Raw genomic sequence first — 19,716 nt, forward strand, 5'->3', positions numbered from 1 at the left:
GGAACTTTACTCAATGATTGTGATATAGCCCATTTTGCTTTGTATATAAGGTATTTTCTCTTATTGAAACTCCCTTGTTTTTTAAGATTGCTAGTTAACCATTAATACAAATATCTTCTCTTCAAGTCAATAAATTAGTGAACGTGAAAAAGATCTACCAAGAATGAGAAAATTATGCTTAAAGAAGAAGAAATGATGTGAAGATAACAGAGAAGAAGAAGAACAGATGTGAAGAGTTCTATAGGATAAAAGGTTCCGTGTATTACGATTTTACAAAAATGATTTTTATTTTATATTTTAAAAAAGAATTTTTATTAAAATTCATTTAAAAATAATTTTAAGAATTTATATATTTATTATAAAGATTTTAATATAATGATTTAAAAAAAAATTAATTATCACGAAGATCTTCTCAAAATAATTTTTAAAAATTTATTATCCAAAAAAATTGTAGAAAATAGAAAAATACTTAAAATTATATTTTAAGATAAATTATTTAAATTAATTTTTTATATAAAACATTTTTAAAAAATATTATAAAAAATCTTAAATAAATTGATTCAAAATATAAAAACAAGAAGGGGAATGAACGTAAAGCATCAATAAAAAAAACGAATTTCATTATTATTATGAATATGCCACCGTGTTTTCAACTTTTCATTTCCTCCGAATTTCGATAAAAATTATGAATTTGTTTATATAATTTGATCAAAAGAATTAAACTATTCTATTAACATTATAAAATTACAATAAAAGTTTAAAAAGTCACAAATTGTATTAAATATAGAAATAATATTATATAATTAATTGTAAACGAATATCGATATCAAGAAAATATCTGGTATGGATAATTCACAATTTTATAAGTAACCATGCTGGATACAACAATTAGGAGTGCATCAGTATGTGCCAGTTATCTTTAGCTGTGCGTGGCCTACACGGCCCAATTTCAAACAGCATTGTCTAAAAAACAAATATGTTGCACATTGTTTCCACATATATGTTCTTGCTAGCGAGAACCAACCATGCATTTCAAGTACTTTTAACAACCTCTTAAAAGTTGTTTTGGATGTTTGCACAAAAGAGTGTGACAGTCCAATAAACAAGGGCCTGCAAAAGAGGGGATGTTAATGGTTGCCTAAAGCCAGTAACCTGACAACGATGCTGATCACAATTTAATGATTTATGACTTCTAAGGTTCTTTTAAGTTTGGGCATGCTGCTTGCTAAGTTATACAACTCCCTTACATATTTATAAACCCCTTTTGACATTCTAAAACAAATTTTAGTACAATTTCAACTTTCTCCCAATGAGTACCCTACTAGAGATATTCAAAAAGTTGCATACAAAAGATTCATAGTTCAATGTTTGATACTAATATTTTTCTCTCTTCTAATGTATATATATACTCAACACAAGTCTAGAATTGTTTTTATTTAGACAAAATATATTAATTTTTATTAATTTACTTTTACTTATAAATAGAGAGTGTCTAAAAATTGAATTATATTATATTTTGAGAGAGAGGGAGGAGGGTCAGAAGGAGGGGAAATGATCACATGGAGAAGGATAACTACGTACGCTGATTGCTATGATATCACAACATCTATTCCCCACATGCCTTCTCCCATGAAAAGTCAAATACAAACAGTAGAACTACTTCCTCTCCATTTCATTTTTCTTTTTTATAATAATTTAAAGCTTTAACATATTGATGAGAAGATTATATTATTTAACTATTATCATATTTTAATTTAAAGAATCCTAATATTTTATTATAAATAATTTCATAAAATAAATTATTATTTTTTGTTTTGTTTTAAATATACAAATATAAATAAATTAGTGATTATTTTGCATATTTGAACTCAGAACTTTTATTTTAAAACTCTTTTGATGTCTTTTAAACCGTCAATCAAACGAGATTCGTGAGACAAATTATCTCAATTATATTGTTACAATTAGAAAATATAGTTATTTTTATGTTGGAACTTTTATAACTCATTATTTTTAAATCAATACAACGTGAAATTTGGGTACCATAAAATTGAGGATTGGAAGAGTGGAGGGCAAGTCTTCTATTAAGAAACAAAAAACTATGATGTGGAATAAGCTCTGGAAAATTAGAGCTCCCTCTAAGCAATGTTATCTATGTGCGTGACAAGCTGTGTTCAATGTCCTATTTTTGCCCTAGATGTGAAGGGTGTGGTGAAACCTTAGACCACACCTTCAGCAGATTTTGTTCAGCTCGATCCCCTTTGGGGATAAACTTTGAATCATAACCTGGAAAGAGTTATTTTCAATCCCTTATCTCAACGCTAGGGGTGCATTTCTAGCATCATATATATATAGCATTGGTGATTGGCGGTGTCTAAATAAATGGGATTTTGAGAGAAAATATATACATGTTGTTACGAGCATACAAACTGCTATGAAGACTTTCTTTTAAGTTATAAAGTTTGGATTGAATACTACTGAATTTCTAAACTTGTTTTAAAAGAAATATGGATTATCCTAAATGAATACCACAAGATTTATTTAAATTAAATAAAACTTTAATTAAATATCACAAGATTTTTCCGTTACAAAAAATCTTAAAATATTTTCAAATTCTAATAGAACACATTCCTAAGATTTTTAGGTCAGTTTGAAACATTTTTGTATTTTAGTTTTTAAAAATTATTTTACAAATTTGATTTACAAAATTGTTTTAAAAAATAGAATTAAGGAAAAAAATTATTTGAAAGACTTGTTTCTAAAAATAGATTTAGAGATGAAAAAAACATTTAGAGAGTTAAAAAAATTGAAAGAAAAAAAATAAAACATCATTCATTTGTTTTGTTTTTTTAATTTTAAAAAATATAACATTAAAAATAGTTTTACAAAACAGTTTTTAAAAACAAATAATCTAAATAAATTTTAAAATATTTAAATTTTTAAATACTAAAATAGAATTTTTTAATATAAATCAAACAAGTCTTATTCTCTGTTCGCTTCACCTCTTTTTTCAATATACTTACCCAATTGTTGGGATGGGAAGATCAAGCTGATAGACATAGGCCAATGGTTTAGTTTAATGTAAGATCAATTTTTTTATATAGAACAAACTAATATTTTTTTAAAGTCTTTATAACTAAAATGATAAATCTACGTACTATTGTAAAAACTTTTTAGACCCACCATACCGCCTTACCTAATTAAATATATTAAAGTTTATATTTTGTATTAAATCATAAATTTATTAACATTTTTTATAATTTAAATATAATACCTAAATCAATTTTATACACACACACACACATATATATATATATATATATATATATATATATATATATATATATTTAAAGGTATTATTATATAATAAATTGAAATTAGATGTCATATAATATTTAATCTAAAAGATTATATTATATATCAAAATAAAGTTTAAGTATATTGATATATTAACTTAATAGTTTATTTATAAAAATCTACACTACTCACCACTTGATTCATGTAGACTTTCATACAAAAAATAAAAAGAAATTTTTTTTAAAAATTTCAAAGAAAAATTATGTTAAACCTTAAAAATGAATTCGTGAGAGATAATAATAATAATAATAATAATAATAATAATAATAATAATAATAATAATAATAATAATAATAATAATAATAAATTAAACTTAAATTAGATTCAAAAATTGCAAATGTTAATCCGAACCAGAATACATGAAACCCTTGTTGGTATGGGTAATCATAAAATATTATGTTTATTAGTTATGATAAGTTTTAATAAAAAATAGCAATAATAATGACAACTCACGGTTTGACTTGTAAGTATCTAATTTCAAGTTTGGTGTGCACTACTAGTCCACTATAAGTTACAACTTGTTGAGTCCAGCTTGTCTTGAAGTGCTTTTGAATTTCTAATACAACAAAGACACTACGTACATTCCCACTTGCCGCTATTAGATTCATAATTTCATACACCAATTTCACGGTCACGCCTTACGTCTCTCTCTCTCTTTCTTTATATTAATTATTTTGCATTATATTCTATTTGTTTCATTTTTCAATTCTCAACAAAATTTTCAAAACAAGATCACCAATAAATACAACTAACTTAACTAATATTAATTCCCCTGCAAAACATATGAGATGTTTCCTAGAAACTAATCCAAAACAAGAACAGCAAAAAAATGATCTGGTTTGTTCAAATTTGTCACCTAATGAAAGCAATCTATATTTTCGTAATTAAATGGAAGGGTTGTGTCGTTTACAATCCATATCTAATTAAATGATTTTTTGTACACCAAAAAATCAAAAGTCACGTGATTCCAATATGGTCAATTCTTTGTATGCTTGTGGTCTATTATTCAAATCCCAAATGATGTTTCTGACTTATGAAATCTTCATAGCATAAATCCATTTTCCAGTAACAGCTACCTAAAGAGTCAATTGAAGAATCACGACAGTGGCAGGGTCTTGAGCTAAACAGAAAGTTATAACATGACACCTGAAAAGGCTCAAAGAACCAAACTAGTACCATATTAATACTAAAATTAGAAACGTTTTATTGAAAAAATAATATCCCTATTTTTAAAACATTTTCAAATAAAATTTCTATATTTGAATTATTTATATGTATTCTAAAAATACATAATATTTTTTTTTGATATTATTACATGTATTATTGCTCATTTGAATTTTAACATATATATATATTTAAAAAAATTAAAATAACAACATGGTAGATGAATATATATTTTTAAAAATATCAAATATATATAAAATATAAACTTATTTTTCAAAATCACATCCTCCAAAATAAACTTGCAAACATACCTTAAAGAGTATATATGACAATCAAGTGATCAATCATGTAATAGTTACCAAAATTCTTTTTTTCTTTAAAAGTGATTAATTTTAATCAATTGGACACGTAAAGTGAATTCTCTCTTCACTTTATAATTCTCTCCAACAAATGTCGAATATAATTATTTTCATATATAGATTTTATAGAACTTATAGGAAAAAAATTGAATTCTATGACAGGACATTTTCAATTCCGTCCTACCCTACAAGATACTACGGTTAAAAGTATCCATTTAACATTTCACTATCTTCCTTCAGAATAAAATAATCTGAAAAATGAAAATAATAAAAAAGCTTAAAAACACACGAAATTAAAGGTGTTCTGTTTTCACATTCCATGTAAGATCCTATAACCCCCCTCTTACCCTTTCTCTCTCTACCTCTTTTTATCTATGCACATTATATAAGACCATGATTATTTGACAAGTTTTTCTTCACTCCTTGTCCTTTTTTTCATTCAAACAAAATTTTATTTGTGGGTTGGGATCGAAACCCGAGGGGGGAATGGGTTCAGTGCTTGTACATGCTCTGTTCTTAACTCTGTTTCTGTTTTCCCACCAAACAAAAGCAAAGTTTTTTTACTCTTCGAGTAATGAGACCAGATTTGGAGTCAGCAACATCGCAGGAACATGCAACTTGTTCCATGGAAAATGGGTCTACGACTCTTCATATCCTCTCTATGACCCTTCAACTTGTCCTTTCATAGATCCACAGTTCAACTGTCAAAAACATGGTCGTAAAGATGAACTTTACCAAAAATTTAGATGGATGCCATTTTCTTGTCCCTTGCCAAGGTACATTTTTTACAATGTTATGTTACTGGGTTTTTGTTTTTGTGGCAGTAGCTAAATGGGGTTATGAGATTGTTGTGCAGGTTCAATGGTTTGAAATTTTTGAAAGGACATAAAGGGAAGAAAATTATGTTTGTTGGCGATTCTTTGAGCTTGAATCAGTTCAATTCATTGGCTTGTATGCTTCATGCTTCGGTACCTAACTCTAAAGCCACATTCAGACAAAGAGATGCACTCTCCTCAGTCACATTTGAGGTGTGTTCTTTCTTTCATTAGTGTAGGAAAATATTGATTTATTTTATTGATGTTAGGCTAATTAAGTCATGTCATTTTCTGTTTTGCTTTTTCAAGTATTACAGTTTGAAATTTTTTGAGGCATTTCCAAAATTGAAAACAAAATTTGGTACCCTTAAATCTGATCTATATTTGAGTAGAAGTTGGTATTGTTCATATTTGTGTTAGTGAAGATTGAGTAGTAAAGGTTGATGGATGTGATTGGTTGGAAGGTTTTCTTTCTGCTGGGGACATTTTCTATTGATAATTTATGAGATATAATAAATGTTTGTCTTCGTATGCTTACAAACACTTCTTTTGCTAGTTATTTCTGCCAAATTGAAACGTGCACATAATTTCATTTTCTCAGCTAGATCAACAAACAGAAAAAACTACACTTTTTATTTATCACATTTTATTGTAACAGACGTGGAGTTTCAGTTGCCACATATTTCGTTTTTTATTTATGGTGGAAAGGGGAAGTCTTTTTTTTTTTTTTTTACTTCTTACTTCATATTCAAGATTTGCTTAAAGTAAACTACAGTATTTTCAACCGTTCCTTTTCTTTTTTTTGAATTTAAGACAAATTTCATTCAAATAGCAAAAGCTGAAACAGAATTACAGATCGACAGTTCCTTTTTTTGTCTTGTGCTTTTGCATTCAAAACCTCTAACTTCTTTTCTAATCTATGTTAACCTCCAAATGCAAAATGATTTTGTGGTCATAATCACATATATAATAATAATAATAATAATAATAATAATAATAATAATAATAATAATAATAATAATAAAAGTTTATTATCATTAAACATCTAGTTTTTTTAATTGATATTAATTCTGGATTCAAGTATTGAACAGTATCGCACCTAACATGATTTAAATGGTAATTTGGTATTCGTAATATTTTTCTGTCACCTACCAGCAAATCTGATTAGTTGCTTCATTATGTTTGTTTATAATTATAATAATAATAATAATAATAATAATAATAATAATAATAATAATAATAATAATAATAATAATAATAATAATAATAATAATAATAATAATAATAAAAGTTTATTATCATTAAACATCTAGTTTTTTTAATTGATATTAATTCTGGATTCAAGTATTGAACAGTATCGCACCTAACATGATTTAAATGGTAATTTGGTATTCGTAATATTTTTCTGTCACCTACCAGCAAATCTGATTAGTTGCTTCATTATGTTTGTTTATAATATAAGTTTCCATAATGGTATTTATTATATAACTATGATTCATAATTGTCCTAGGTCCTGACTTAAGCAAATGCTATTTATAATCATTGAAAGATGGCGTGAAAATCAACAAAAGAAATTGATGAATTGACCAAATGTTAATTTATCAGGACTATGGGCTTGAGTTATTTCTATACCGTACAGCATACTTGGTGGACCTTGACCATGATAAAGCTGGAAGGGTTTTGAAACTTGACTCAATCACAAATGGTGAAGCTTGGAGAGGGATGGATGTGCTTATCTTCAACACGTGGCATTGGTGGACCCACACTGGAAGCGCACAACCGTAGGATCATTCTTATATATTTATTCTCAATTCCAATTATTACTTAATTAATTAATTAATTATCTTTTTGTCACCTGAATTAATTCATGACTACTACAGGTGGGATTATATTCAAGAGAATAATAAATTATATAAAGATATGAATCGTTTCGTTGCATTCTACAAAGGACTAACAACTTGGGCTAGATGGGTTGAAAAGAATGTTAATCCAGCACAAACCAAAGTATTCTTTCTAGGAATTTCTCCTGTGCATTACCAGTAAGTATTCATTTAGAGCTTAATTTTCGTCCTAACACATCACAATTACTTGTATACTTTAAAATTAGTCATGATAAAAGTCCAACATTTGTAATTATTTAATGATTATGATTAATTAATAATATAAAAATGAATAATAATATATATAATATAAAAATGCATTTTAATTTAGATAAACTGTCAGTTTTGATATTGTCAATCAAACACAATGGTAAAATCATTAATAACGTTTGATTTTTACTATAACTACTTCTAAAGTTTTACAACATGGTTGATTGTGATATTTTAACCGTATAAAACTATTTAGAGCTAGCGACCTTGCATGAAAATTAAATCATAGTTAATTAATTAAAATTTTGTTGTAGATAAGCTATGATATGGTGCATAATAAATAATATATGGTGTGGTATTATTATTAGGGGGAGAGATTGGAATCAACCTTCAAAGTCATGCATGAGTGAGAAAGAACCATTCTTTGGTTTGAAGTACCCAGGAGGAATACCAATGGCTTGGGTGGTTGTGAACAAGGTGTTGAGTAGGATGAGTAAGCCAGTGTATTTCTTAGATGTGACAACATTGTCACAGTACAGAAAAGATGCACATCCTGAAGGTTATAGTGGTGTTATGGCAACAGATTGTAGTCATTGGTGTCTTCCAGGACTTCCTGATACTTGGAATGAGCTTCTCAATGCAGCACTTTCTCATTGAACAACTAGAGGCTTCACAAATGACCAACTTTGTTTATAAAGTTCAACTTCTTTTAGAGGAAAATGCATTGTTTTCAACTGTAGGAATTATTTGATTTCAGGTTTCACTTCTTGTAATTGGCTAATAAAAAAGGGTTTTATTTGATGCTCCAATTAATATCTAAATTGTAAATGTTCATTGTTTAGGCACAAATTTGCCTTGAATTGTACCAAATATGTTTTTTAATCTTGAAAACTATTCTCCTTATGAGCAATGTTTATACCAAAAGTTTGTAGGACCTTGGTAATGATGCCAACAACAATGCCCGTTTCTTATCAGCAATTGTATGATCTGCATTTAGAAGTTGACATACTAATTGATTTAATACATCAATGAGGTCATGAGATTTCCTTCCATCTCCATTGTAAGTTTATACAACTCCATCTTCAAGCAAATGTGTTTGTCAATGACTTTGACGAATAAATGATCCCCCTATAGGGCCATGAGTGTTGTCTCCTTTAACACATTGTACTCGATCAAGGAAGTTAGAACCTTTGAGATGTACTCATAGATTTTCTTTGAATTCTGCTAAATAACTTGCATTTATGATAGTTGGCTTCTCATATTCTAAAGTTTGATCAAGACATTGTTGCACCAAAATATTTTAAATAGTACTCTACGAAATTGTGAAGTGGATTTTCCCATTAAATAATAGAATCTCAAACTTGTGTGTATTTTCCGTCATAGCTCAGATACCACCTTTAGAGAAAATATGCACACCCCTATGATCTTAGAAGAGAACACATACCACAAAGAAAGAAAATAAGAGAACACACAAAAATTAACGATACTTTTTGCTTACGTTCACAGAAAAATTCCAACAAAATTACAAGGTTGTAATCCAGTCTAAATTGTATATTAGTCTATAACACTTCCACTCAAGAATTACAAAATATTATTGCTCCCACTCTCTCACAAGAGGCTCACACCACTAATATTGATATCGAACACTCTTCTATTACCCTTGAATTGAGATGTCCCAACACTTCACAAAACCTCCTATTTATAGGAGAGGGCATTCATTTTAATTCATGAATGTGCCATAATACTTATTTTTATAGGCGAATGTTAATAATTAATCTATATATTAGGAGAAAGGAAAAATGTTAGTGTCTTAAATTAAACTTGGACCTCCTTCGAATAACCCCTTCAATGTCTCTAATCAAATCACTGAACTACTTATTCAGATATTTATATAATAGTTATATCTGACATTCTCAAAAAGCTTCACTTTATTATTATTTTTTTTTAATAATTTAGATAATATTCATTCACCTCTTAAAATGTAATACCTCTTAAATTTCAACAGCTTGTATTAATTAATTTTATTATTGTTGAAAAATTCTATTTAATTTGTCAACGTGTCATTGCCATACTTTTTCATAACAATCAATACTTTTTCATAACAAAAAAAGGATTTATACGATGATGATGATGAATTGAGTTGAAATTGAAATAAAAGGAAGGAAAATGAGTAAGACCAAGTGATGACCCAATAAACAAGGCCACTATGGTGTGTTCCAGAAAGTGTGTAACAAAACATTCCTTCCTCAAAGGTTGACGTGTCTGAAACCTGAGAAGGTAGGTCCTGGCGTTTATTGTTTGTTTGGATTATGAAGGTGAGTCACTGGAAATGGTTTGATGATGATAACAATTTTGCTACACCACCACATGTCCTTCCTTCCCCATGCAAACCTAATCCTATTAACACTTCACACCGACATACATGACCTTAACTTCTTCATTTAAAGCCACACTCCACATTCTTCTTCAATCAACATACATACATTCTTCTTCCATCCAGAGATAACAAAACAAAATGGCGTCTGAACAATTGCCTCGCAGTCACCTAGGAGTATACAATGAGACTCTTTTGGAGATCAGAGAGGTTAACATTCAGAAACACAGAAAAGATCAACATGACAAGGAAAGAAATGAACAAGAGAGAGAGTTGAATGCTGATAAAGCCAGGTCTCAAGACAAAGAGGATGAAGAAGCCAAAAGTGTTGGTGTGGACAAGTTTGAAATGAAAGGTCAAAGTGAGGAAGAAGCAGCTACTAAAGGATTGAGGGATAGAGAAGAGAACGAAAGAAGAGAGAAAATGGAGGCAGAGCATGCAAGAACAATGGAACACACTAAAGAGGCCCAAGCAAAACAAAAAGAAAACGATGAAGGATCTCTGTCAGAGGATATTTCCAAGTACAGATGTCAGAAGGCAATGGATGATGCTACTGCAAATGCCAAAGAGAGAGCAAAACAAGAACCAACTAATAAGGCTGATGGAACTGCTTACACTGCCCAGGAAGAGTGTACAGCAAGAAACAAACAGGACAGTAGAGTTGGGCAAAATGAGGTTTTTATTTTAATATATCCAATATTAATGCCTCATCTACCTATCTCTTTTATATGCATACATTCATTACTACAATATTTTTAAAATCCAACCAAGTGGTTATATTCACGTGGATTAACAACTTCAGATTAGAATGAATCATTTTGAAGAACTTCAAAAATTTACTGAAACAATCTTTTGTCAGACTTTAGTTACCTCTCAACTAAACCAAATATCAAACTGTTAGACCTCTTATTCATTCAATTGTTTTAAAGTGCTTGAATAACTACAATCAATTTGTTTATATAATCAAGTCGTAGACGGTGCTAGTTCACCAATTCAGTTTTTAAAAATTGCTATATATCAATTAAGTGAATAACTTGTTCTGTATGCTGGAGCTTAATATGCAACTTGCAGAATGTGTATTCATTTTATTAAGAAAAGCACCTTTTTTTGTAAACTTGTAACTAACCAAATCGGAATTTGGCAATTGTAATTAGGAATCTAAGGAGAGGCCGTCTGAAAAAAGCACCACCAAAAGCTTTGAAGAAACACAAGAACAGGACCAAGAAGAACGATCAAAGGAACCCGGTGCTGTTTCTCAAACTCTAAGTAAAGTTTCACTTCCACACAAGCCTAATCAAAGCGACACTGTGGAAAGCTTTCAGGGAGTTCAACAGAGAGACAAAGAAACAAAGCATGATGTGTTTGAGGAAACCAAAATCCAGCATGCAGAAAAAATGAACAAAACTGAGGAAAACTTAAATAGTCAAGAAGAAAGAGGAAAAGGAAGCAATGTATTTAATACTTATGCTGATACAGTGAAAGTGAATGATTCTACAAGGAGAGTACAAGAACAAGAGCCAAATGGAAACACATCTGAAAAAAGCTTTGAGGTAGTGAAAGAAGAACAACCTCGAGTGAATGTTGTGCAGATGTTGAAGGAGCCTTTGGATAAGGCTGCTGAGGGGGGAAGTAATGTGTTGGGAGCTGTAGGCGAAACTGTGACCGAGATTGGAGAAAACGTGATTAAACCAGCTGAGAAAGTGAGTAGAAAGGGTGAAGAGGAAAAAGGGGGTGGAGTTTTGGGTGCAATAGGTGAAACCGTAGCAGAAATAGCAGAGACAACTAAGGTGTTTGCTGTTGGAGAAGGGGAAACAGAGTCAAAGCAGAGTATTGGTTCAAAGGTTAAGAAGTGAGTTGTGTGTTTGGGGATCTTTAAGTGAATAAGTGTGATACATGTTTATAAATAAGCAGTTTTATGGAGTTGTAAATAAATAAGAATTTCATCCTGTGATTCTATCTATAATAAATGAAAAAAAGTATGTGTATATATAGGTCTTGTGTTTTTTGGTACATAATGAAAATAAATGTAATCAGACTTCTATTTTGCATCCTGTTAGAATATCTTTGTACTACATTCACAAACATATTATAGACTTATAGTGCTATTTTATAAACATGGTGAAGTGCTTTTGCAGGATTATTTGTTTGTTTTGACTATATAAACCTCTTGTTTGACTGGCCTCACCACTATAGCCTTTGTGATCGACAAGATATTACAATACTGAATAATGATGATAAAATTTATGTAAAAGCAAAATAATACATACATGTGTAAGAGCTATCATCTTATAAAATATAATCTACACTATATAGTGAATTCTTCAGTAGACAACCCAAAAGACCACACACATAAAACCTAAAAAATCCTGACTCACTTTAAATCAAAACAACAATAAATTGAGAAGAAGTAAAAGGTAATAATAACAAACCAATCAATTCAAGACCAAGAAACAAAGACAAGTATAAATTATGTTCAGCAAGGGATCTTAGAAGTGAACCACTCCATGACATGCAACGGAGCTTTGATCAATTCAAGAGCAAGCTCCACTATAATCGTTAGACACAAACAGCAGGGACATATACATGTAAGCAATAATCTGCAAAATTTCAATAAAAAGTTTTGATTTTTCTACCAATCAGATCCAAACCCAAATCATAAATTAAGAAATTGAAGTAACCCAGAAGAAAGAATTGAAGTAAAGAATTACCCGACAATCCAAACAAAAATTGCAACGATTGAAATGAGGAGACAGAGGAAGGCAAAAGGAAGACCCAAAAGGAAACCTAAGGGTCTGCATTCGCCTTCTGAGTTGCACATGTTGTTTTGTTTTCTTTTCACTTCTTCTGTTATTCTTTTACACTTTGTAGGCTCTTTCAAACAGCGAAGCGATCACTTTTTAAGTCTTTAAACTAAAAACCAAACTAGTAGTTTTGATTACACACGCCATTCCAACTCTACATTACTCTAAAATAGTTATTATTGTTTTCTTTTTTCTTTGACGTCTTTATTATTGTTATCTAGATAGAAATAATGATTAGATATTCTAGTAAAAAAAATAACCGAGTAGATATCCTAGTAAGAAAAATAATGAGTAGATTTTTTGGTTAAATTAATAACTAGATTAATAAAATATTTTAAAAAAATTGTTTTCTTTTTTTGCTTTCTTTTTTCATAAATAATCTCTCAAATATTTGAGGGAAATCTCAACTTTTTTTTTCCTCGTAAAGAGAGAATTCTATTTGAGAGTTTGAGTAGACACTTATTACTGTATTAAACGTTAAAATTTTATTTTGAAAATTGTATATTTTATTCTTTAAAAAGTTAAAAAAAAAATTTAATTTTTTTAAATTTAATTAAATTGATTAAATTTTATTGACTTACTTTTATTTATAAATAAAAATAAAGAGTATAGAATATTTTAAAGCACCCATACAATCAAATTACACATCTTTAGTAAAACAAATTACGCTAAAATGTCAATTTATTATATTATTGAAAAGGACAATTTCTAAGAGAGACTAACACACTAATCACAATATATCACTCATTGAAAATATAAATTAACAATTTTCCAGTCTTGTCTTTATGCTTAAGACAGTATCTTAGTGTCATCAATTTAACGCATTAAATTTGAAGGAAGAATTTTTTTCTATTTTTGGTTTCAATTGAATTATTTCATCCATAAAGAATAAGAGAATGTTCTAAAAAATGTTGTCATCCTAAATGATCTACCATAACATTAAACTAGAAAAATATGTAAAATATCTGCGATATTCTCTTTTATTAATCGAGATTATATAATAAAATGTGATAACAAAGGAAGTAAATGACAAAAATTTGTCGTACCGTACAAACACAGATTGTATTCTCCCTTCTTAAATTTTCACAGTTGTTAAGCTACATGGAATGAGATTTTCAAGATCTAGAAAATTACATATTAGTTTTCTTCGTATAACACCAAAAAAATCCTGAATCTGGCAGCACAACAAAAAAACATGTCATAAACGAAACTCAATGCGCAGCAGTAGTTAGCAATGTACACATGCTACGGATAACTAACTACCTAATTAATCATATATCATCACATTTCTACCAAATATTATTATTATACAAGAATTCGTGTCGAGAGTTTTCCAACAAGTCTGAAGAAAAACTCCCAAACTGCATCACTAGGATTGTCGACTGCCTTCAGAATGCTTCCACAGTAATCTAACTGTTGATCTGGAAGCTTCAAAAACCAACTAGGCATGCGTCGCATCGTTATCTACTCTAATCATCTAACTTCTGCAACATACAATCAAACAAATCAAAGAAAAATCAGCACTCTAATCATCTAATGACTTTAGACACCCATTTAAATAATGAAAAGCTTCATATAACAAGCAACTGTAAGTCAAGGCCCCCGTTGCGTGTTAGGTTTTCAGTTTCATTCAGTGTTAAAATTTAGAATGCATAAGAAAACATAATTGATGATAAAAGTCCGTAAGATAAACATGAAATATTCATAATATCTGTTATTTATGACATGCAATTAAATCTCCAAGGGCATTTTGCACCGCGGATTGATTTGTATTTTATTCCACTAATTAACAAAACATTGATTTCAGCAAAATTTGAGTCCAGTAAAAATTGCAACAGGCCAAGAAATGCAAAACAGGTATGTTTATTAAAAAATCGAAGCATATTATACTATTAATGAAACATGTAGACAAATTGATACAAACAGAGAACCACAAATAGCATTTCCCGATCAGGCAACACAAGCTCGTAAGAAGGAACACTTGTCTAATTTGACAAAGATGCAAATAAGGCCAGTTCGATATCAATACAATCAAAAAGAAAAAGAAATTGAGATAAAAAAGCAAGAGTTATCTTCATTGCATATAAGAACAGAACGTGCTTATTTATATAATCTAACTGTTCCTGTCAATATTCCTAAACACAAAGCGAAGAGTTATCTTCACATTTTCAACAGAATGCGCTTATTTTATATAATCTAACTGTTCCTGTAAGGATTCCTAAAGGCAAAGCATAGGCACACTGAGAATTATCTTCCCTCAACTCAACAAAAATAAGCCTAAATTACTAGTTTGATAAATTTAATGATTCCTTTCAAGCAGAAACATGCCAATAATTAATAGATGGCATAAGTTCATGATATAAAAGGTATAATAGAAACTACTAATATCATTGAAGTACATTAGTACATATAAAAACTAAACTTAGTAAACACTACCTACTTTATACAATATAGAAAGGTGTATTCAATTTCATAATTGCTTTATAATTATTAAACTTTTATCATAAAACTGTCTTAAACTTTCAATATGCAACACATGCACAAGTCACTCTTGAATAAGTCCCGAGCATAAGAAATGCACTTGACACACACTTCAGGGCAAACAGCAACAATTGTTTCCGAGCAATAAACTCGTTATTCTGTTTTCTTTTTTGAAGAAAACAATCCTCTTAGAAGGTACATACATCTCTTTTCTTCCAAATGAAGAAGCAGAATAGAATGCAGGAACAGGAACAGGAACAGAAGGCATTCTAAACAATAAGCAGTGACAGAGCATACATGTAACTCTACCTGGCAGTATCTTCAGGTTCCTTGTGACCCTGCATCAGATGAGGCTGAGGAACTGTCACTATCAGAATCTGCAACAACATATGAAAATGAGAAAGAAAGAATATCGGATACATGCCATCAATAGCAAAAACATGCATATGAAAATAACAACAGAGATATATTAATCAAAATACCACTTGAAGAAGATCCAGAATCACTGCTTGAACTGCTTGAACTACTTGATCTACTCCTATTATCTGCTTGATTTCCCCCTTGCATAGGCAAGGATGGGGGAACATTTCTTTCATCTGCATAAAACAGGCAAACAAGATCTTGCAATTAGAAGAAAAAAGATATAAATATCCTCCAAAAAATAAGTCTAATTCTTAAAAAGTTACCTGCTTGTGTTTCTCTAGGAATCTCTACCATAGCTGGCGGTTGGCTCTACAGAAAGTAAAAAATAATGCATTTAGCAATAAAAGCTTTCCAAAGTATGTATTAGCAGCTATAAGTTAAAATCCAATTCCTTACCCGCTGGATGGAATTCTGCAAAGCTTCTGCTCTAGCTCGAGCAAGTTCAGCCCTCCTCTTGTTTTTGCTTAAACTTTTCTTATAGTTGGTCACAAATCTATCGAGCTCCCAAAGAGTCTCAGCATCCACACTATCAATGTCCACTTCAATTTCATCATCATGCTGATTCAGGGCTAAATTTCTCCTTTTAATGATTTGTACAATAGCATCAAGCTTCTCTGGAGGTAAACTCTGGAGGTTTGTGCTTAGTTTTTGCTTTTCATCAAATGTCATGTCTCTTTTATGTGGATCCTTTGCCTTTGGCTTTTTTGGAGCTGGGGTTCTACTTGATGGAGTGATGTTCATAGGTCTTGGTGTTCGTGCCAAAGATTCTGACCTATCCAAAATCCTTCTCATATCAAGAGCTGGTGGAGTAAATGCAGGAACCCTTCTAGACAAATGTGAAGGTGCAGGAGGAGCTGCCCCATACTCCATGCCATATCTTATCTCACGATTGTAATCTGACTCTATTATAGCCCACCTGTCCTCAAATATCTTCGATAGATTCTCTGCCATTACATGAACATCCTGTCCCTTTGGATTATATGTCATAGCATTATTAAAAGTGAGTCTCACATCCTCTGCAAATTCCTTGGGTGATTTGTACCAATTCTTGTTCAGCCTATTCTTCACAGTTCCCAAGTCCATTGGATGAGTGATGATGGTAAAATAATCATGCAAACCAAGACCCTCAACATCAACAGGACTGTTAAACACCCAAGCATGTTTGTGTTTCATCAATTTTTCAAGCAGCGAACTACAGCTCTTGAAAAACTTGGATCCCATTCGAAAACCGTGACCCATTTCTCCACCACCCTGCTTCTTCCAACTCAATTTTGACTTCTTGTTACTTTCTGCAGGTGGGAATTTATCTTTCGCAAGCAGGAACTCTGAGTTGTGATAAAATTGATTTGCTTTAGGCGTTCTCTTCTCCTTTTCAACATTTTCACTGCCCCCTTGACTATTGTGTAACATTGACAAACTTAACTGGTACAGAGGCCTGGTAGGTTGTCGCGAAACCCCAGCAGATGCTACCTCTGAGTGAGCACGCTTACCTCCACCACCATTAGCAATCCCACTCCCTAACACTACATTTGAATGGCCATACCCACCAACCTGCCCCTGTTTCACTTCAATCCTCTTTACCAAACTTCTCACTATATCAAGCTCACTTTCAAGCTTCCATCGTATCTCCTGCTTTTCCTGCTTTGACGTCAAAGCCAAATTGATCTTTATTCTGTCCTCCAGACACGGCTCCACAGGCACATTCACCGAAGGTAGGTATCCAGTGCTAGGAACCACCTCCTGAATAGAGATGGGGCTTGAAGGTCCATCATCCTCCCGCTGAACATTGAGGTTCGATGGTTCAGCCTGCTGATGGCTGTGCAAGTCGTCAGAAACTGGCGGAGAAGGCGACTGATCCAAATTATGATCCTCCAATGTTGAATTCACTGGTGGTTGAAGCAAACTACCTTCCTCCAACCTCAAATTCACTTGCGGCTGAGGCAAATTACCATCTTCCAATATTGAATTATCTTGCTGCTGAGATGTCCTGTCCTCCAACTTTGAATTCAATTCAGGTTGAGGCAAACTGCCATCCTCCAATCTTGAATTCAATTCAGGTAGAGGCAAACTGCCTTCCTCCAATCTTGAATTCAATTCAGGCTGAGGCAAGCTGCCATCCTCCAATCTTGAATTCAATTCCGGCTGAGCTGAGTTCCCATCCTCCGTTTGTCTTGAATTTTCCTGTGGCGGAGGAGAATCCCCATCCTCCTGTCTTGAATTTGTTTGGGGCTGAGGTGAATTCTTATCCTCGGTTCTTGAACTCACATGTGGCTGTACAGAATTCTGGTCGTCAAATTGCGGATGGGGTGAATTCTCATCCCCAGTCCTTGAACTCACTTGTTGCCTACCCAAATTCTGGTTTTCCAATTGATGCTGGGGTGAATCCGCATCCTGCGTTCTTAAACTCACTTGTTCCTGTTCCAAATCCTGATCCTCCAATTGCTTCTGGAGTGAGTTCCCATCCCCTGTTCTCAAACTCACTTGTTCCTGTTCCAAATTTTGCTCCTCCAATTGCTTTTGGGGTAAATTTCCATCCTCTAAGCTTGAACTCTCCTGCGGCTGAGCTGTATTCCCACTCACCAATCTTGAACTCCCTTCAGGCTGAGCTAAATTCCCATCCTCCGACACCGCCGATTGCGGAGCCAAAACATTATCGGTATTGCTCTTGGTTTCATCAGCGTTTATGTTTTCAACAGTACTGTTATTCTTATTGTCGGTGTCATTGGTGGCGGTAGTAGTGGGGGCGCTATCTTCTTTAGTAGTTGCAGCGGTGGAAACAACTGTATCCCCTACGTTAGGGTTTTTCTTGGTGCCTTTGAAAACTTTCCTTCTGTAAACCCTACCCTCGATGTATCTTCGTCTCTCTCTAGCTCCGTCTCCACCAACTGTAGGCCCCGAAGCCATACATCCAAAACCCTAATTCCAACACCAATCCAAAATCCTAGGGTTTTACACACCTTCAAATTAAACAATCACAAGTAAAATCAAATAAAAAATTGAAAGAAAATGAAAACCCTAATTTTTCTAGGGCTTCTTTCCACCGCCAAATCAATCCCAAAAATTACTAGGGCAAACTTGTAACCTTATCCGAACCACGAGGGAAACGAAGAACCAGACTCATAAAAAGGGATCAGGAGAGAAAGATTCAGTAGGGTTTCGAAGCTCGTTTACCTTGGTTCCGATCAGATCTAGCACTCTCTCTCTTTCTCTCTCTAGAACTTGTCGTCTTTCTCTCTCCTTGACGAAACGATGGTCGTTTTATTGAATCATCACAGGTGTACGACAACGGTGGGTTCGTGAGAGACCGTGGACCAGGTTACGCGTTTGGGGGTGCACCTAAGAGCCGTGTCCGGGAAGTATTATATCGCCGAATATTCGGGAGGTGGACTCACTCGTTATTATGGAGCGTGTTTAGCACGCACCAGTTGAGTGGGACGTGGCTAGATGCGTCTGTGTCACGCGGAAATGAAAGGGAAATGGACTTTTATGGCGGGGAGTTTCGGATGCGAGAATTTGAAAAGTTTTCGCAAGCGGACGAGTGGGGCGTGTTGGCTACTTTCCGATTCGGTGTTTTGCTGTGCCGGTCAGTGCTCGGAAGGTTTGTACACGCGCTAATATGGCGCTTGGAGAGTGTCAGTGCTTTTATTTCTTTTTGGTGATTGTGGTAATGCTTTTTATTTGCCTTTTTGTTGTGTATGGGTCTTTTTTGGGCTTTTATATCCTGGGTCAAAGCCTGAAAATTCCTTATAAGGAAATGAAGCCCAGGTTTTAAAGAATGTTAAGATGTGTTTAGACAAATAAATCATTTGTAGAGAATTTAATTGTTTTGATAGATTTTTTATTTTATTTTGTGCA

At 32.1% G+C, this 19,716-nt stretch overlaps 4 protein-coding genes across 7 annotated transcripts; 2 read left to right on the top strand and 2 right to left on the bottom strand.

Annotated features, from left to right (window-relative positions):
* Positions 1-5,185: 5,185 nt before the first annotated feature.
* LOC101514285 (protein trichome birefringence-like 40) lies at positions 5,186-8,685 on the top strand. 2 transcript variants are annotated; one of them, XM_004505452.4, is made up of 5 exons: positions 5,186-5,653; positions 5,734-5,905; positions 7,298-7,473; positions 7,573-7,731; positions 8,151-8,685. In XM_004505452.4, exons 1-5 carry the CDS (start codon positions 5,364-5,366, stop codon positions 8,437-8,439), a joined length of 1,086 nt encoding a protein of 361 aa, XP_004505509.1. In that variant the 5' UTR covers positions 5,186-5,363; the 3' UTR covers positions 8,440-8,685. The 2 variants fall into 2 exon arrangements, with proteins under 2 accessions (XP_004505509.1, XP_027191015.1); XM_027335214.2 differs by lacking the exon at positions 5,186-5,653 and having other exon boundaries at positions 5,768-5,905; positions 7,203-7,473.
* A 1,612-nt stretch (positions 8,686-10,297) lies between these two features.
* LOC101490082 (uncharacterized) lies at positions 10,298-12,221 on the top strand. The gene is made up of 2 exons (XM_004505460.4): positions 10,298-10,831; positions 11,311-12,221. Exons 1-2 carry the CDS (start codon positions 10,298-10,300, stop codon positions 12,007-12,009), a joined length of 1,233 nt encoding a protein of 410 aa, XP_004505517.1. The 3' UTR covers positions 12,010-12,221.
* A 154-nt stretch (positions 12,222-12,375) lies between these two features.
* LOC101514606 (signaling peptide TAXIMIN 1) lies at positions 12,376-13,078 on the bottom strand. Its single transcript, XM_004505453.4, has 2 exons — positions 12,865-13,078; positions 12,376-12,753 (listed from the first exon to the last, which is right to left on the bottom strand). The coding sequence occupies exons 1-2, from the start codon at positions 12,972-12,974 to the stop codon at positions 12,630-12,632; spliced, it is 234 nt and encodes a 77-aa protein (XP_004505510.1). The 5' UTR covers positions 12,975-13,078; the 3' UTR covers positions 12,376-12,629.
* Positions 13,079-14,000: 922 nt separating this feature from the next.
* LOC101514937 (uncharacterized) lies at positions 14,001-19,482 on the bottom strand. 3 transcript variants are annotated; one of them, XM_012717188.3, is made up of 6 exons: positions 19,033-19,481; positions 16,258-18,818; positions 16,125-16,170; positions 15,921-16,034; positions 15,748-15,815; positions 14,001-14,441 (listed from the first exon to the last, which is right to left on the bottom strand). In XM_012717188.3, exons 2-5 carry the CDS (start codon positions 18,763-18,765, stop codon positions 15,760-15,762), a joined length of 2,724 nt encoding a protein of 907 aa, XP_012572642.1. In that variant the 5' UTR covers positions 18,766-18,818; positions 19,033-19,481; the 3' UTR covers positions 14,001-14,441; positions 15,748-15,759. The 3 variants fall into 3 exon arrangements, with proteins under 3 accessions (XP_012572642.1, XP_012572643.1, XP_004505512.1); XM_012717189.3 differs by having other exon boundaries at positions 15,736-15,815; positions 16,258-19,482; XM_004505455.4 differs by having other exon boundaries at positions 16,258-19,480.
* Positions 19,483-19,716: the final 234 nt, after the last annotated feature.

The sequence above is a fragment of the Cicer arietinum genome, chromosome 6 (genome assembly GCF_000331145.2).
Source record: "Cicer arietinum cultivar CDC Frontier isolate Library 1 chromosome 6, Cicar.CDCFrontier_v2.0, whole genome shotgun sequence".
NCBI lineage: Eukaryota > Viridiplantae > Streptophyta > Magnoliopsida > Fabales > Fabaceae > Cicer > Cicer arietinum.

What these genes read in the sequence shown, in the direction of transcription:
- LOC101514285 (XM_004505452.4), top strand. Translation starts at nt 5,364, where the DNA reads ATGGGTTCAGTGCTTGTACATGCTCTGTTCTTAACTCTGTTTCTGTTT. An exon ending in TTTTCTTGTCCCTTGCCAAG is followed by an intron (nt 5,654 to 5,733) that starts GTACATTTTTTA and finishes ATTGTTGTGCAG; the next exon opens with GTTCAATGGTTTGAAATTTT. An exon ending in CACACTGGAAGCGCACAACC is followed by an intron (nt 7,474 to 7,572) that starts GTAGGATCATTC and finishes TGACTACTACAG; the next exon opens with GTGGGATTATATTCAAGAGA.
- LOC101514937 (XM_012717189.3), bottom strand. Translation starts at nt 18,765, where the DNA reads ATGGCTTCGGGGCCTACAGTTGGTGGAGACGGAGCTAGAGAGAGACGA. An exon ending in TGCAGAATTCCATCCAGCGG is followed by an intron (nt 16,171 to 16,257) that starts GTAAGGAATTGG and finishes TACTTTCTGTAG; the next exon opens with AGCCAACCGCCAGCTATGGT. An exon ending in TTCTGGATCTTCTTCAAGTG is followed by an intron (nt 15,816 to 15,920) that starts GTATTTTGATTA and finishes ATGTTGTTGCAG; the next exon opens with ATTCTGATAGTGACAGTTCC.
- LOC101514606 (XM_004505453.4), bottom strand. Translation starts at nt 12,974, where the DNA reads ATGTGCAACTCAGAAGGCGAATGCAGACCCTTAGGTTTCCTTTTGGGT. An exon ending in ATTTTTGTTTGGATTGTCGG is followed by an intron (nt 12,754 to 12,864) that starts GTAATTCTTTAC and finishes GAAATTTTGCAG; the next exon opens with ATTATTGCTTACATGTATAT.
- LOC101490082 (XM_004505460.4), top strand. Translation starts at nt 10,298, where the DNA reads ATGGCGTCTGAACAATTGCCTCGCAGTCACCTAGGAGTATACAATGAG. An exon ending in GTAGAGTTGGGCAAAATGAG is followed by an intron (nt 10,832 to 11,310) that starts GTTTTTATTTTA and finishes AATTGTAATTAG; the next exon opens with GAATCTAAGGAGAGGCCGTC.